Source organism: Wolffia australiana, chromosome 18, assembly GCF_029677425.1.
Source record: "Wolffia australiana isolate 7733 chromosome 18, ASM2967742v1".
In the NCBI taxonomy this organism is placed as follows: domain Eukaryota; kingdom Viridiplantae; phylum Streptophyta; class Magnoliopsida; order Alismatales; family Araceae; genus Wolffia; species Wolffia australiana.
In genome coordinates, this window is record NC_135852.1 from 5,676,431 (window position 1) to 5,693,309 (window position 16,879).

The 16,879-nt window shown below is 44.6% G+C and overlaps 3 protein-coding genes across 3 annotated transcripts; 1 reads left to right on the forward strand and 2 right to left on the reverse strand.

The window, feature by feature from the left end:
* Positions 1 to 5,207: 5,207 nt before the first annotated feature.
* LOC144714850 (butanoate--CoA ligase AAE1-like) lies at positions 5,208 to 7,856 on the reverse strand. Its single transcript, XM_078589640.1, is given in 3 exon segments — positions 5,208 to 6,508; positions 6,511 to 6,718; positions 7,596 to 7,856. Coding segments are annotated over 3 exon segments (1,611 nt in total). The 5' UTR covers positions 7,794 to 7,856; the 3' UTR covers positions 5,208 to 5,303.
* Positions 7,857 to 9,007: 1,151 nt separating this feature from the next.
* LOC144714851 (two-component response regulator-like APRR9) lies at positions 9,008 to 12,080 on the reverse strand. Its single transcript, XM_078589641.1, has 8 exons — positions 11,694 to 12,080; positions 10,988 to 11,149; positions 10,782 to 10,912; positions 10,540 to 10,707; positions 10,324 to 10,444; positions 9,999 to 10,254; positions 9,355 to 9,613; positions 9,008 to 9,270 (listed from the first exon to the last, which is right to left on the reverse strand). Exons 1-8 carry the CDS (start codon positions 11,872 to 11,874, stop codon positions 9,184 to 9,186), a joined length of 1,365 nt encoding a protein of 454 aa, XP_078445767.1. The 5' UTR covers positions 11,875 to 12,080; the 3' UTR covers positions 9,008 to 9,183.
* Positions 12,081 to 12,446: 366 nt separating this feature from the next.
* Positions 12,447 to 16,155, forward strand: LOC144714853 (30S ribosomal protein). The gene is made up of 6 exons (XM_078589642.1): positions 12,447 to 12,594; positions 12,706 to 13,003; positions 13,083 to 13,229; positions 14,636 to 14,905; positions 15,627 to 15,735; positions 15,879 to 16,155. Exons 2-6 carry the CDS (start codon positions 12,713 to 12,715, stop codon positions 16,007 to 16,009), a joined length of 948 nt encoding a protein of 315 aa, XP_078445768.1. The 5' UTR covers positions 12,447 to 12,594; positions 12,706 to 12,712; the 3' UTR covers positions 16,010 to 16,155.
* Positions 16,156 to 16,879: the final 724 nt, after the last annotated feature.

Sequence of the window (16,879 nt, forward strand, 5' to 3'; positions counted from 1 at the left end):
GTCTTTGAAAAGTGCATGAGGCAAAGATCCGAGATCGTCAACTTGAAGAAGAGGAGCAAGCTCTGCTGACGCAAGCAATTGAGAAGAACAAAGGCCGTGGTGAATATTTGAAGAATGAAAGAGGAGAGCACTCAAGAGGACGTGGCAGAGGTCGCACTAGAGGACGTGGAAGAGGACGCGGCAAGAGCACTGGTGATCGAAGCAATCAGGGTGAGCGAAAGCCCTTCGACAAGTCCAAGATTCAGTGCTACAACTGCCAGAAGTTTGGGCATTTTGCATCAGAATGTCGCAACGAGAAGAAGGAGCAGATACTCAATGTTGCCCAAGCTGAAGTGGAGCCACCAACGTTGCTAATGGCGTTCATTGAAGAAATGGAGACGTTACTCCTAGGAGTTGATGAAGAATCGTCAAACGAGGATCTCTGGTTTCTCGACACCGGAGCCACCAACCATATGACGGGGAAGAAATATCTATTCCATGATCTTCAAGAGATATCTGATGGGACGGTCAGGTTTGGAGACGACTCTAGAGTGGACATCTGCGGGAAAGGAAGTATCCACCTTGAGACGAAGACGAATGGATCCGTGATACTGGCTAATGTTCTCTATGTCCCTAAATTACGGACTAACATTCTCTCCCTTGGTCAGCTAGACAAGAATGGGTGCAAAGTGGTGATGGAGAATGGAGGACTCACCATCCATGATCGTGAAGGAAGACTGTTGGCCAACGTCAAGAAGACAAAAGGAAGAATGTACCTGCTGAAGCTAAGCACGAAGAAGATGTGCTTATCAGTACAAGAAGACTATCTAGAAGCGTGGAGGTGGCATCGGAGGTTCTGCCATCTAAACTTCCAATCATTGAGTGGACTTTCAAGGAACCAGATTGTCGACGGTCTCCCAGCTCTGAAGATGCCGGACAGCCTTTGCCGAGATTGTGTAGCTGGAAAACAGCGTAGACGTCCATTTCCTTCGGCAACCACGTTCAGGTCAACTCGTCCACTTGAGCTAGTGCATGCTGATATATGCGGTCCTATCTCGCCAGGAACAATCGGAGGAGGAAGGTACTTTATGCTATTTATTGATGATTTTTCACGGCTAACTTGGGTATCGATACTTATACAAAAATCAGAAGCTCTTCGGATTTTTACCAAGTTTAAAGCTGTGGTTGAAGCAGAGAAGAACTTCTGATTTTTGTATAAGTATCGATACCCAAGAACAGATAGAGGCGGAGAATTTCTCTCTAAAGAGTTTGCGGAGTTTTGCAGCCAGCATGGGATCAAGCGACATTTTACTGCCCCATACACACCTTAGCAAAACGGTGTGGTAGAAAGGAAGAACCAGACCATCATGTCTACCGTCTGAAGCATGCTCAAGAGCAAGGACATGCCATTGAAATTTTGGGGAGAAGCTGTCAACACTTGCGTCTACACATTGAATCGTTTACCAACAAAGAGCCTAGATGGAGAGACTCCTTACCAAGCATGGACAGGGAGAAAGCCAAATGTGAGTCACCTGCGGGTATTCGGCTCAATTGCTCATGTTAAGATGATAGGTGGAAATCAGAAGAAGCTTGATGATAGAGGAAAGCCTATGATTCTACTTGGCTATGAGACTGGTTCGAAGGCGTATAGATGTTTTGATCCAGTAGAGAAGAAGATCCACATGAGCAGGGACGTGATATTTGAAGAAGAAGAAAAATGGAAGTGGGAAGATCCAGAAAATGAAGAAAGTAGAGGTATGCTTGAAATTCCTGGTTTCTCTGAACTTGGTGATGATGACATCCAGGGGGAGCAAATCCTGTCGGATTCCTATGCTCAAGGTCCACGCACTGAAGAAGCTACGCATGAAGAGCAATCAAGACATGAAGGTTCATCCTCATCAAACCAGACTCCAGAAAGATATAGAGATCTGAACGAAGTCTATGAAGAATCAGATCAGATTCATCTTGATCCAGAGGAGTGTATGTTGATATCAGAGGAGCCACGAGATCACATTGAAGCATGGAAGGAAGAAGAATGGAAGAACGCCATGATAGAAGAAATGGAAGCCATTGAAAGAAACAAGACGTGGCAACTTGTCCCTCCGCCATCCGGATGTAAGCCTATCGGTCTTAAATGGGTTTACAAGGTGAAGAAGAGTCCGAATGGAGAGATTCTACGCTACAAAGCAAGATTGGTCGCCAAAGGGTATGTTCAAAAACTCGGTGTTGATTTTAATGAAGTGTTTGCTCCTGTTGCAAGAATGGAGACGATACGAGTATTGGTGGCCTTAGCAGCTCAAGAAGGATGGAAGTTACATCATCTGGATGTGAAATCAGCTTTTCTAAATGGCGAGCTAGAAGAAGAAGTGTATGTGAGACAACCAGAAGGTTTTGTTCAGAAAGGAAAATAGCATCTTGTGTTGAAGCTTAAGAAGGCGTTGTATGGGCTCAAACAAGCGCCTAGGCATGGAATGTGAAGCTAGATACGAGTCTCATTTCTCTTGGATTCACTAGAAGCATTCAAGATCATGTTGTTTATATGAAGCACACTGCCGGCCATGTGTTATTAATTGGCGTTTATGTTGATGACCTGATTGTGACTGGATCAACGGAGGACGATATCAAGCAATTCAAGGAAGAAATGAAGAAGAATTTTGAGATGAGCGACCTTGGATTGCTCAGCTCATATTTGGGCATAGAAGTACATCAGAAGCATGGAGAGATACGGCTTAGTCAAAAAGCCTATGCTCTAAAGATTCTGGAGCAGACCGGCATGAAAGAAAGCAATGCAGTTCAAACCCCCCTTGAAGCAAGACAAAAGTTCAGTTGTAATACATCTTCTCCACCAGTTAGCTCCACTGAATTCTGGAGCATAATTGGATACTTGAGGTATTTGACTCATACCAGGCCTGACTTGATGTATTCAGTTGGGATTTTGAGCAGGCATATGGAGAAACCTACATCTCAACACATGACGGGAATCAAGCGAATTCTCAGGTACATAAAAGGCACTTTGGACCTGGGACTCGTCTACAAGAAAAGAGATGAAGAATGTGAACTGATTGGATATAGTGACTCTGATCATGCCGGAGATATGGATGATAGAAAGAGTACTTCAGGTATGGCATTTTAGCTCGGAGGAAATTTGATTGCTTGGTATTCAAAGAAACAGAAAGTCGTTGCCCTATCTTCATGTGAAGCAGAGTACATCGCTATAACTGGAGCAGCATGCCAAGGAATATGGCTTGCACGTCTAGTTGCAGAATTGAAGAACACGATAGAGAAGACGGTGAAGTTGATGGTAGACAACAAATCTGCCATAGCCTTAAGTAAGAATCCAGTGCTTCACGGCAGATCAAAGCACATTGAAACAAGGTTCCATTTTATCAGATCATGCCTAGAAGAGAAGAAGGTTAGCTTGCATTATGTTAGTTCTGAATATCAGTTAGCAGATTTTTTCACAAAGTCTTTGGGAAGGATCAAGTTTGTGGAACTTCGTCTTCGACTTGGCATTGTCTCTATCTCGGAGATGCATCATGATTATGGGGGAGATTGTTTGAATAACCACGATGCATCAAAACGTGGCTTGAAGGAGTAGCGACGTGGAGTAAGCGGAGGAAACGTTCTTTTTCCTCATTTGTGGCTTAGAGAAAGTTGCGGGAAAACGTGGGAGCATGGATCCACGTTTTTCCCTCGACAGTTATTTTTTCTTCCCTATAAATGTATGTTGTATTTCAGTTTTTAATAGACAAGTCGTGAGTTCTTTTTTCCCTTGCCTCTTTCTCTCAAAAAAAACCTCTCGCCCTCTTATTCTTCCACCGCAAGAGGGTACTGTCCAACATTCATAACAGATTCATTTTCATTTACTTCATACCATTCAGATGTATCTTCATTGACTTCATAACCCACTCGTTCGCCCCTAACGTTCTGAATAAGTGGATAACATTTACTTGGCTCCTTAACGCTTGTAAACTTGGCCTCATTCATCGTAACCGCTACGCGCCTTGTCGGGACCGCAGTGCTTTCCTCTCTCCCCACCTAACGGAATTTCAAGCAAGCTTTCTTCATTCTGATTAATACCAGAACCTCCCTCAACCCAGCTTTCTGAAATGCACAGAGGTTCTGAAAGAACTTCATATATACCTTTACAACTTAATCCAGAAACAAGATTGGAAGTTATTCCGATTTGTATCCATTTTCGTGAAACTATTAGTTAAACAAGCCAGCCGATAAGTCATCAAATGCTTTGTGTGAATAATGAGATTGTAAACATGACTCATTTTAAAGTGTCCCACGGTGATCTAATATCTTTTCAAAAAAATGGCATGAGGCGCGAGTTCACGAGCGGGAGCGAAGAAATAAGGAGTTATTTCTTATTATATTAACGAGCAAATTAGTACGGCACATCGCACAGGTGGTTTTGTGCCAGCGAAAATTTGCACGACATGTGCGAAAATTTGGATACCGTTTCTATAGAGGGAATACTGGTGCCTTTGAGTGCCGCCGAGATGTCAAAAACGATAAGAGGGTATTAGTATTCACCCTCTTCTCCCAACTCTCTTTCTCTCTCACTCCCTCTCTTCTTCTTGTTCTCACTCTATTTCTTGTCTTCTTTACTGTATTTCGTCTCTCTCTATCTCTGTTTCTCTCTCTCGCTCCTCTACCCTTCTCTCACTCTATTTCTCATCTTTTTTACTGTATTTAGTCTCTCTCTATCTCTGTCTCTCTCTCCTACTCTACCCTTGTCTCACTCTATTTCTCATCTTCTTTACTGTACTCTCTCTCTCTCTCACTGTCTCTCTCTCTTCTCCTCTAACCTCTCTCACTTTGTTTCTGTTAAAGATACATCAGTAAAGGATCTTGAAGAGATATTGAGTGAGAGAGAGAGAGTACAGTAAAGGATCTTGAAGAGATACAGTCATCTATTGGTGATGATATGAAGAGGCACAAGGACAGAGGAGGAGGCACAAGGGCATTCACATTACAAACCTGCCATATTCTCTGAACCTACGAGGAGGCAAACCTGTTCTCAAGCAATATAGTGTTCTCTATTCTTTACTCTCCCAGTTTCTTCTTCTACTTTTCTCTGCTACTCATCTGAAAGTCTTCTTCTCCACTCCTTTTTTTTCTTCACTTCCCATTTCTTATCAGTTTCTCATCTTCTTCACTGTACTCTCTCTCTCGCATCATCTCTGCTCGACTGCTTCTCTCTGCAGACCCCAAGAGCAAGCAGAGAAGGAGACACGATTCAATACAAATCCTCCCACCGAGGAACCCCCACAACCGACAATCAATCAACCTCTGGATAGGAGAAAGTCCGGGTTTCAAAGCTTGCTGCCGACCAAGGCCCTGGCCTTCTCCCTGAGGACAAACTTCTGCGTCTTGCCGGTGGAGGTCTTGGGCAGATCTCCGAAGACGACGGTCCTGGGGGCCATGTAACGAGGCAGACGAGCCCTGCAGAAGGCGATAATCTCCTCCTCCCGGACCTCGCCAGCGCCTCCCTTGAGCGTCACAAAGGCGCAGGGAGTCTCCCCCCAGAACTCGTCCGGCCTCGCCACCACGGCGGCGTCCGCCACCGCCGGGTGCTGAAACAGCACCGCCTCCACTTCAATACTGCTGATATTCTCCCCGCCGGAGATGATCACGTCTTTGGCCCGGTCCTTGAGCTCGATATACCCGTCCGAGTGGCGAACGCCGAGGTCCCCAGTTCTCAGCCATCCCTCCCCGAGCGCGGCTGCCGTCGCCGCCGCGTCGTTCAAGTACCCGCTCATCACCGTGTTGCCTCTCACCATCACCTCCCCGACCGTCCGACCGTCCGCGGGCACGCTGCGCAAGGTCGCCGGGTCCTTCACGTCGGCCGCGGCGAGCCCGAGATGGTGCACCCCCTGCCGAGCCTTGAGCTCGGCTCTCTCCGCCTCGCTTAGCGCGTCCCACTCCGGCCTCCAAACGCAGACCGTGGCCGGCCCGTAGGTCTCCGTCAGCCCGTAAGAGTGCGCCACGCGGAAGCCGAGCCGCTCCATCCGCGCTAGCACCGCCGGGGGCGGCGGCGCGCCGCCGGTCAGCACGCTCACCGGCCGGCTCGGCCGCGGCGCGGGCGCGGCCGCGATGATGTTGAGCACGGTTGGCGCGCCGGCGAGGTGGGTCACGCCGTGGGATTCGATGCTGTGGAAGACGGCCTCGGCGGAGACTTGGCGGAGGCAGACGCTGGCACCGCCTTGCACCGCCAGCGCCCACGCGAAGCTCCAGCCGTTGCAGTGGAACATGGGCAAGGTCCAGAGGAAGACGGGCGTGGCGGGGAGCTCGAAGAGGAGTACGGAAGCCATGGCGTTGAGGTACGCGCCCCGGTGGCTGTAGACGACGCCCTTGGGCCTGGCCGTGGTGCCGGAGGTGTAGTTTAGCGCGATCGGCTCGCACTCGTCCGCCGGCCAGCGGATTTCGAAGCCCCGGTCCGCCCTTTGGAGAAGGTCCTCGTACTCTGGGTGGTCGGGGCTCGGCTCGGAGTCATCGGCGATGAGCACGAGGATGGGGGGTTGGCGTCGGCGAGAAGGTTCAGAGCGCCGACGGCGACGTCGAGGAGGGGGCGGTGGGCGAAGAGGAGTTTGGCGTTGGAGTGACGTAGAAGCGTTGCTAGCATGGCGGAGTCGTGGCGGGTGTTCAGGGCGAGGAGGACCGCCCCCGCCATGGCCGCCCCGAAGTGGAGCTCGTACAGCGCGGGGACGTTCTGGGCAAGCACGGCCACCTGTTGAAGGAAGCTCGGATCGTGTCAATCGGTGAGAAAACGAACCCTTTCTCACCTCACCGAACGCCCTAAATTGTATCGATTATTCAGTAGAGATAGCTCTCTCTCTCTTTCCAACTCCCTCCCTCCTCTCTCTTTCTCCCCCATATCTCCCTCTTCCTCTCTCTCTCTTTCTATCTGTCTCTCTCTTTCCCTCTTGTGTTTTTTCTCCTCTCTCTCCCTCCGATTCCTATCTCTCACTCTCTCTCTCTCTATCCATGTATTTCTCTCTCTCAAACATACAAACAAGGGTATCAACCCAGAACACTACTCGGTGATAAGTGCCATGTAAATGATTGGATGAGCAGACACCGATAACCAAAAACGCCCAGAAATCCAAGAAAACATGACGATGACAACGGAAAGGAAGAAGCTTAACGCTGAATGGAGAGGAAAGGAATAAGATTTACAGTGATCTGAAAGGATAGGAAGAAACTTTAGTATTAATGGAGATGAAAGTAAGAAAAAAAATGATGATCGGAGAGGATAGGAAGAAACTTAACAATGAATGAAGAGGAAAGGAAGAAGAATAACGATGATCGGAAAACTTAGCGATGAATGGAGAGGAAAGGATGAAGAATAACGATGATCGGAGAGGAAAGGAAGAAACTTAACGATGAATGGAGAGCAAAACGAATAAAAGTAACGATGAATGATGAGGAAAGGAAGAGGCTTAACGATGATCGGAGAGGAAAGGTTGAAAAATTACGATGAATGAAGAGGAAAGGAAGAAGCTTAACGGTGATCGGAGAGGAAGAGGTGAAAAATTAACGATGAATGAAGAGGAAACGAAGAAGCTAAATGATGATCGGAGGGGAAAGAAAGAAATTTTACTGACGATATCTCTGCGGGAGACGCCGAGGTGGGCGATAGCGGAGGCCAGACGGAGGCACCGACCGCGAGTTTCCGACCAGGTGAAGCGGCGGGGGCCGTCGATGACGGATGGTCGGTCGCCATAGACGACTGCTGAGCGCTCGAGGAAGCTGATCGGCGACAGGGGAACGTAGTTAGCCGGGCACCGGATCGTCCCTTCCATCCTCCTTTTCTCCCTCCTTTGCGCGCAGTGGGCAGAGCGAGATGTGACGCTGAGAAGATAAAGGACGATAATCAAGCCTTGGGGGTCGGTGATCGATCGAGTCGCTTGTGATCGCTTATCGATCATGAATCATGCCCAGTCATGATGTCCTGGTTGGAAGGATAATTGTCTATTGGTTCTTTTTGTGCGAATTTGTGTGAATTGTTCATTTTATTCGGACAGACCATCGCACAAACCCCTGTGCGGTGTTTGATGGGAAATATTTAAGTCAAAAGGCTTAAATATTTCCCATCAAATTCCTGAGACAATCGAAAACATAAGGTTTTTATCTCTTCCCCATCATTGCCAGTTACAATCATGTTGTCTACATAAACTAATACAACTGGTAACTTTCAACACTTGTAATGTTTATAAAATATTGTGTGATCACATTTAATCTATCTTTGTATCCATATTTGCCGTGGATCCCTGAGTTTGAGGCACAACACTGTTCTCTGTAGCAATTATCAGGATAATACAGGAATTCTAATGAAAGTTAACATCTTAATATACAAAACAATCCCTCAGATAAGGAGAAAAAAATTTAAACCATTTTTGGTGTCAGAACAAACAAAACATGATTTAATTGCTTTTGTTTATGAACAAAACAATCCCACATTATGTTTATGAACTAAAAATGCCCATCCAAATATATTTTGTTTGGGATATTTTTCCAGATTTAATTGATGACAAAGCAAACTCATTTTTTTAATAGGAGACCCATGATTATAGCCCTTGCTTCTTCAACAATGTACCCTATCTTCCTTTCTACAAGTCCATTTTACTAAGGTGTATAGATATATGATGTGTACTATATGATACCATCTGTTTTAAAAAGTTCTATCAATTTCTGAGTCTAACAATCCTCCGCATTCTCAGTTACATAAGCATTTACGACTGCATAATATTGTTGAAGAATAAATTTTGAAAATAATAGAATAATGTTTTGCACATTATAGTCAATGATTAGAGCCCTTGATTTTAAAAAAATGTGCCATATCTTTTTTTCAGCAACTCGGTTTTGAAAGAAAATTCATGGGTACCATTACTCCCCAGTTTCAAAAAAAACCACTTTCCATTTCTAGAAATTCATTCTTTACATTCCTCCCTTCCATCACTCCTGATTGTTTTTCTTCTCACTATTTCTAAAAATTACTGTCATCCAGATTCCAGAGTTCCAGCAAATACATCCCAAGGGGCCCATCAAAAAATAACCCATGAACCAAGAACATTATCATCTGCTAATGCAGCCAGAAACTATAAACAGAGCATAAAATTACATTACACTCTATTTACAAAAATGTAGTTAGTCAACCGACAAACCGGGCAGACACATTGCCATAAAACAAGGTCAAACACCTGGCTTGACCTGCCGGACGAACTGGCCTTTGACACGTGGCCGCTGCTCAGCCAGTGTTTTCCTACTTTGGTAACGAACCTGCGAAGAACATTACTAGAGCTCAGAAAACCAAGCAAGATAGGCTAAAATAATCAGAATAAGAGGGTTGACCAGTTTGCTGACCTTTTTCTCAAAGCACCTGTCCTTCCTCTTGAGCCGGAATTTGGTCAACGCCGCCTCCCTCTGAGCAGATGGCCCCAACAGGGCTCCGTTCTCGCTGGTGACCACGCTGCCGCCCCCGCCGGAGGTCTGGTCGTCCTGGGTTTGCTTCTGGGCTGGGCCAGATGGCTCATAGAGGGCCAGAAACATCGAGCCACGGTCTGAACCTTGGTCTTTGTTCTTTGCCAGCTGGTCCGTGGGCGCCAATGGCTTGGCGCTGTACCTGAGCAACAGATAGTTTTCTTGTCAATTAACAAAATTTATTTAGCAGGTTATTTTCTTTGATAGTTTACTGTAAAAGAAATGATTCACTTCCCTGATTTAAGATGGAATTTGATGTTATGAAAAGAACAAAAACAAAAACTTTTGGTATTGAGAAAGCAAGAAATCCCTTGGTGGAAGGTATCTATGATTTTGTAGCTTAAACTAGATGAAACTTTCATGGAATAAAAAATAAAATTTATTTAACAACTTACGAGATAGTTAATGACTCGGTATCCTGACTTGAAAGGAACTTCAATCGAATTGCAAAAGAAAATGTTAAAGACCTTAACTTGAAATTGACAATGCACTAATAATCGAAGTGGGGAATGTAGAAGAGAATTTACCAGGAAAATGCCGAAGAACACGAGTGGTTTAACTTGTCGACTTTGCTCTCAAACTTGCTGAAAGGAGGGGTAAGCTGAGGTCTGAATTCCCAGCTTTCGTCAACATCTATGGTTTGACTTCTGTGCAATCCGGCTTGAAGCACACGGCATCTTTTGAACCCAGAACTGTTGTGGAGATGATGCTGATTTCTGTCATGTTGGGTTCCATGATCCTCTCGAGGGCTCAAAGTTTCTCTGTCGCTAGTGCCTTCTTTATCTAAGATGATAAATAAAATAAATACCACGGAATAAAATTAGGTTGAGGGGTCAAGATGCAAGATGTTACCTCCATCGGAAGCATAATGTCTCCGATCATCACCGGAAATTATTAGTTTTAAATCATTTTGACCGCAAACACTGAGCATTTTTACACTTTCAGCTTCCGTATCCGGTCTATTGCAAGAGCTCTGCAACCCAAGGCATAAATAACATTATACAATGAATAATTTGAATAGAGTTTTTTTAATAACACACTGATATTTATCCTGCAGAAATAACTTACTTGGGTATCACTTCCTTTGGTGCTGCGTTCTCTTTGTTCATGGCTAGAATCCATGTCTTCAGTCGAATGATTGCTGACAGAATTGCACTCGGAATTGGCTGCACTGGGCAAGAACGCCAAATTTTCGGCCTTCTTTTGTCCGCAAGCACTTCCAGGACTTTCACTTGGCTGGAAAAAGGATCAAATAACATCAATATAAAAGTTCCAGATTTAAGAGTGGTAGATAAGATGTAAAAACCCACCAACTGCCTCCTCCAAACATGCTGCCATAGATTTCTAAGTTCATTCTTTCTCATGGGTTTGACGAGGAAGTCAACTGCCCCCTTCAACATGCACTTGAACACCATGTTCATGGAGTCACGCGACGACATCACTGAATTCATTGTAAAAAGTTGGGCTATAAGTGTCAGAATGAAAGGTAAATTATGATAGGTTGTGCAAATCATACTTATGACAGGGATGCTTTTGCAACTCTCGCGTTCCATAATCATGCTGAGAAGTGCGTATCCAGACATGTTGGGAAGTTCCACTTCGGTCAAGACAAGATCAATCCTATTATCTTCTTCTTTCAGTATTTCCCAAGCCTCCAGTCCATCAGAAGCCGCAGAAACTGTTTGGACAGAGGACGAAGAAATTTTCGCAATTTTTTATTACATCAACATGAAATTCAAGATAAAGAATGGAATTGAATTAACAAAAACATATGAAATAGTTTTTAAGAAGACGTACAAGATACGCTATCGGTAGCTAGAGGATCTGAACATTTATGAAAACTAAACCAGGGAAGATGAAATTTCAAAATACAAATGGGTCGATTTGGCTGAAAAATATGTAGGAACGACTTGAAAACTTCATTGAACCGAAGTAAAGACCGGGGAGGAGATCGATTCACCAAAAGAAACCACGCAGAGAAAAAAAAGGGGCGATGAAAATACAAACGTCCTCTACGAATGGCGTATAATCATCTGAAATTTTACAAAATTACAAAAAAATTGATAAAAAGTTCCATTTCTAGTGATGACGACAATTCTTGGGAGAAAATCCGAGAATCTCAGCCACGGTAGCAATTTTTAAACCTCAGAAGGACTTCTCAAGCGCGTAAAAGCTAAATGCTTCAGCAACAAGAACCAAAAACAAAACAGACAGAATTTAACCTCGAAAGCCACATTTCCGAAGCAACGCAGAGAGGATCTTGCGCGTCGAATCATCAGCTTCCACCAGCAACACCCTCAGCACCATCTTCGGCAACAAAGCATCCCATTTCACGACTTCCACGTAAGTTCCCCCTCCATCGACCTCCTTCTTCTCCCTCGCCGCATCAACAATCTCACCCATATCCCCTCCCGCTGACCTCGAACTCGTCCGACAGGACACCAAATCGAACCCTAAACAGCTAAAAAAACCTCAGAAAACCAGCACAGAAGAATCAATCACTCGTTCAACCAACTCCGCCCGATTTCCTCGAAGAAAAACGAAGATCAATCCCGCGTCTCCTCTCCAACTTTCTCCTCCCCCGCTCCCGAAAAATGTAAACTTCCTCCTCAATCTTCCTCCCTTAAACGTCGAAGAAACACAAAATATCTTCCCCTCCTCTCTCTCTCTCCTCGATCTCCAGGGATGGGAGGTGACACGTCAGCAAGTATCTCGGTGGGCCCCAGCTGACATGGCACAGTCTTAACCACTCGCCTTCCTTGCTCACTCCCGGCCGCGAAAAATATCTTCGATAAAGATCTTTGGCGCAATGCACGTAGTCCTACGTTTGTTATAAATTAGTCCCGCTGACGGTTTCTGATTGGGTGCGCATGTTCTTCGTGCCCGGGTGTTCAGTCCGTTTAAGTGAAGATATTTAGCCGGTTGGGCTGAATTTGACTTTTCTGCGCTAGCCCGAGCTAAGCCCGTTAACAATGTTTCGCGAATTATTCTGGCAAAAATGTATTTTATAAATCAAATATCGCGCGGGATATAATATAGTTTTGGATAATGTTCGACTCTCAGTCCGGCAGTCGTCCACAGCAAAGCGCCCGCAGTATTACCAGTCTTCTCTCTCGTTGACGCGTAGAAATCTCTTCTTCTTCTTCTTGATCTTCTTGCTGTTCTTGCTGTTCTTGCTGTTCTTCAGATTTGATTCATTGGGAGTGACCCGGAAATCTGATATTTTCTTTGTAGAGCGAAAATGGCGACGGTTGCTTCGGCGACCGGGTTCCGCGCGCAGATTCACCTTCACCCGCGTTCATCTTCCCTCCCGTCTTCGTCTTCTTCTTCTAATCTGAGTATCAATCGCGGAGGTGCACCCGCTGGTGTACCCGTTCTGCATTCTGATTTCCTCAACAATGTCTCGATTCTTCCGCTCCGATCGGCGCCCAAACCGTTCTCTCAAGAGAAGAAGGGGGTTTCCGCTGTTCGCATGTCGTGGGACGGCGCGCTGTCTTCTGTGCGCTTGATTGTTCAGGGGAAGAATCTAGAGGTGGAATTTTAGTTTTTTTTTATGGGGATTTTTTTCCGCCTGATTTGTGGTTGATTGTTCTTGGGTTTTTCTCGGGTAGCTCACGGAAGCGGTGAAGAAGCATGTGGAAGATAAACTTGGGAAATCGGTGCAGAAGCACAGCCATCTTGTCAGAGAGGTCGATGTAAGATTATCCCTTCGAGGAGGGGAAATTGGTGGCAAAGGGCCCAAGCTCCGCCGTTGCGAGGTAGCTATTCTGCCATTTCCTTTCTGCCATTTGAACTCTGATGTGATGTTTGTGGGTGGATGAAGAACCTTCAGTAGTTCGTTCCATTATCTTCATCAGTCATCCCATCAATGGTCCGAATTTAGCTGATGAATGACGATGTCTGGGGAGGATTAACTGATTTCAGATGACGAGATGTGGAGGAAAAACTAGTTTTTTTTTTACATTATTAAAAGTTTTATGCACAGATTTAGATACATATTTGATTGGATTTGTGCATGTACATGTCAATGTCAATGCCAATATATATCTCATTTATATCTGTTAATATAATTATACTAATAATTCAAATCAGTTCATCATCTCGGTCGCTTATCGTCATCAATTATCCGTTCTAAGTCCAAACAACGGACCTGGACAGTGATGTCAAGCCTGGATGACTGACGACGCCAATGGAGGATGACAGGGGGAAAACCAAGGTTTTTTTCTTAAAAAGTTAAAAACTAATCTTGAACATTTTTATGTGCATGTCTAATCACAGTTATGCATGATGTTAAAGCCAATATATTTTTTTATCTCTTTCTGTTAGTATGCATCTCTATATATGCATATCTATCTATAAATCAATTTTTTTCTATGTATAAATCTGCAGTTTCGTCTCAACATTTATGTATCTATAGTTCTTCATTTGTACCTACATCTGTATCAATAATGTGTATGTACATGTATGTCTATATCGATAAATGTATAATGTATCTGTCTAAGTACATCTATATCGATTCTGGTCTGTTCCATCTCCGGTTAAATCCATTCCACTGCATCTTCGTCATCCATTCATCCATCGCTGTACTCCGAAAATGGAAACGAAGGAGACAACACAAATGGACTGATGACAAAGTGGACCAACAGTCTCCAGAACTGATGACTATTTTTTTACCTCTTCAAAAAGATTGTTCTGTACATCCCTTGTCGTCACCAGTCATCTGTCCCCAAACCATATTTAGTTGTGACGCTGATACTATCCTGTACCCCCAATGGTATCTTAGGCATTTTAGTCCATTAGGTGCATTTTAGTCTTATCATGCTTAGGGTAGATTGCTTGCTTTTATTATAAATATGTATAACCCTCCTTTGAGGAGGGCAGTCAAGACTGAAGGTAAGATTGGCCTCTTGGCTCACTATCTCAATACTTTTCGTCTCGGTCCCGTCCCCTTGACCGTCAACGATCCCCTATCCTTGTGATCGTCTCACCGGATCTTCAGCTGGCTCATCCCTGGTTGACCCCTCTACCCCCTCTGTTCGACCCATCTTATCACTCCCGTTTCACCTCTCTACCGCGGGAAATTCTACAATCCTCGTCCTCTACTCTCCTCCTGATACGAGCCTAGATCAAGGTTCTTATCAGACGCTTGATTATAAAATGGCAGGTGACTCTGTTCAGCAAGAAGCATGGGGTTGTGAGAGCAGAGGAGGACTCGGAGACGATCTATGGGAGCATAGACATGGCAGCCCACATCATACAGCGAAAGCTGAGGAAGATCAAGGAGAAGGACACAGACCATGGCCGTCACATGAAGGGGTTCAACCGGCTCAAGGTTCGGGAAGCCGAGGTTCAAGTTGATGTTAGTGAACCAGAGGAAGAAGACGATGTCGTGGTGACGGTGCCGGAGGGAGGGGAAGAAGATATTCTAAATGAGGTGTGTCTTTGCATAAGCATAACTATGAACTTTCTGCGTTTTTCACATTAGGAGGACATTGTGATCAGATTCTCATTCTAATCTGAAAATCATAGCTTGTGGATGTTTTTTATGGCTTGAGCTACTTAGTAGTAAGAGTTTTTTGTTGAGTCTCTAAAATATATTATTTTCTCAGATTTTGCTTTAAAGCCTTAAAAAACAAAAGGTGCGCATAAGCATTAGCATAAACTTGCCGCAATTTCCTAAAAATATTGCATCGGATGGTTTTCATAGTATTCATTTAGTCGGTTAAATTGCCATTTTACAGAGTTGTGTCCTCTAAAATTGAATAATTTCTCAGCTTTTTTTTAAAGCCTCAAAAAAAAATTATACTATATTTTTATTCGGATTTTCTCACTGAAATTTCTTTCTTTTCTTGTGTCAGGGTAAAATCTTTTCTGTGGTCCCGGATTATTTTGGACTCAAATTCTACTGCCAAAATTCATTGAATTTTTATCAGCCATTGATTAAAATAGCATCTTAATAAATAATTTAAGCAGAAAATCAATCTAACGTTTCTCATTTAATGTTGCATTCGCTTCTCAGATTTCCACTTTCTCGACTGATCGGGCTTATTCGCTTTGATCTCAATTATTGATGACCCGTTTAGAATTAAATATCCCCTTGTTTTTTATTAATTCATTTAGATTTACATAACCACTAATAATGCATATGTTTGCAGGTGGTGAGAACAAAGTACTTCGAAATGCCCCCGTTGACCTTGGCAGAGGCCATGGAGCAGCTGGAGAACCTTGACCACGACTTTTACGGATTCAGAAATGACGAAACGGGTAAGCAAAAAAAACAATAAAAATGAAAACTGTTGAACCACAACATCCTGCTTAAAGATGAAAATAGCACCCTTGCTATCAGCTATAGCTTTTAGCACAATTGGGAAATCAACATTATCTTGATATTATCTTGGCTATGGCAGGCGAAATCAACATTCTGTACAAGAGAAAGGAAGGCGGGTACGGGCTGATCATACCCAAGGCGGACGGACAGGTGGAGACGCGTGACGCGGTTCTGCCGGAGGGCACCGCGGCGAAGCAGGTCAACGGGTAGGTCTTCTAGAGTCAACGGTTTCCCTGGTTGGCGCTTTTGACTGGTCAAACTCCCCTCTTGGTCCTTTTTTTTTGTTCTTCAAAATGGCAGAGACATCCATTTCATTGTTTTGCACAAAATAAATACCTCTACGAATCGGCAGCTAATGCTCTGATCCTTCCCGTCCGCTGTCCAGTGTGATCTCGCCGAGAGTGGTGGGTTGGTTGACACGTGGAAAATAATGTAATTGTCAGCCTCATCACGAGAACGAGGACGAAAATTTGTCCGGGGACGACTGGACGGGACGGTTTTCATCCAGTCGGACGAAGAAACCGTCCCGTCCGGAGGTCTTAGACGATGGACGGTAAGGGATGAACGAAAATCCGTTGGATTCGCCTCCGACAGTTGAGATCTTGCCACTCGGCATCACTAAATCAATTCCGTGACATTTTGCATCAAAGTCCCTGCTTTTTTCACGCGCCCAAACTGACGCCCCCCAAAAGTAATTGTACATATGTCCCTCTGCTTTCTCTCTCCTCCATATTTCCCTAAAAAACTTGGAAAATCCATATTAATTCAATCAGACCTTGGAACTATTTTTATTGGATATTTCGTCCGGGACGAGGGACCTTGGGACGGTTCTCTCCAGACGGGATGAAACTGGCATGGACGGGACGTGGACGAACTATTTCGTCCGGGGACAAATTTTTGGGCAGGACAGTTCGGATGAATCTGCAAAATTTTGGATGCGGGACGGGACAAAATTTGTCTCGTCCCGTCCATTGTCCACGTCCCGGATGATCCGGAACTATAGCTCCCTGTCAATAAGGACGAGAGGATGATGACGATGACGATGACGATGATGATGACTATGAAAGAGAGCTTCTGATG

Excerpts from the sequence above, each read along its gene's own strand:
- LOC144714851 (XM_078589641.1), bottom strand. The coding sequence starts at position 11,874 with ATGGGTGAGATTGTTGATGCGGCGAGGGAGAAGAAGGAGGTCGATGGA. Across the intron at positions 10,445-10,539 it reads CCAAAGGAAGTGATACCCAA|AGCTCTTGCAATAGACCGGA; the intron begins GTAAGTTATTTC and ends CTTGGGTTGCAG. Across the intron at positions 9,271-9,354 it reads ACAGGTGCTTTGAGAAAAAG|GTTCGTTACCAAAGTAGGAA; the intron begins GTCAGCAAACTG and ends TGTTCTTCGCAG.
- LOC144714853 (XM_078589642.1), top strand. The coding sequence starts at position 12,713 with ATGGCGACGGTTGCTTCGGCGACCGGGTTCCGCGCGCAGATTCACCTT. Across the intron at positions 13,230-14,635 it reads CCAAGCTCCGCCGTTGCGAG|GTGACTCTGTTCAGCAAGAA; the intron begins GTAGCTATTCTG and ends ATAAAATGGCAG. Across the intron at positions 15,736-15,878 it reads ATTCAGAAATGACGAAACGG|GCGAAATCAACATTCTGTAC; the intron begins GTAAGCAAAAAA and ends TGGCTATGGCAG.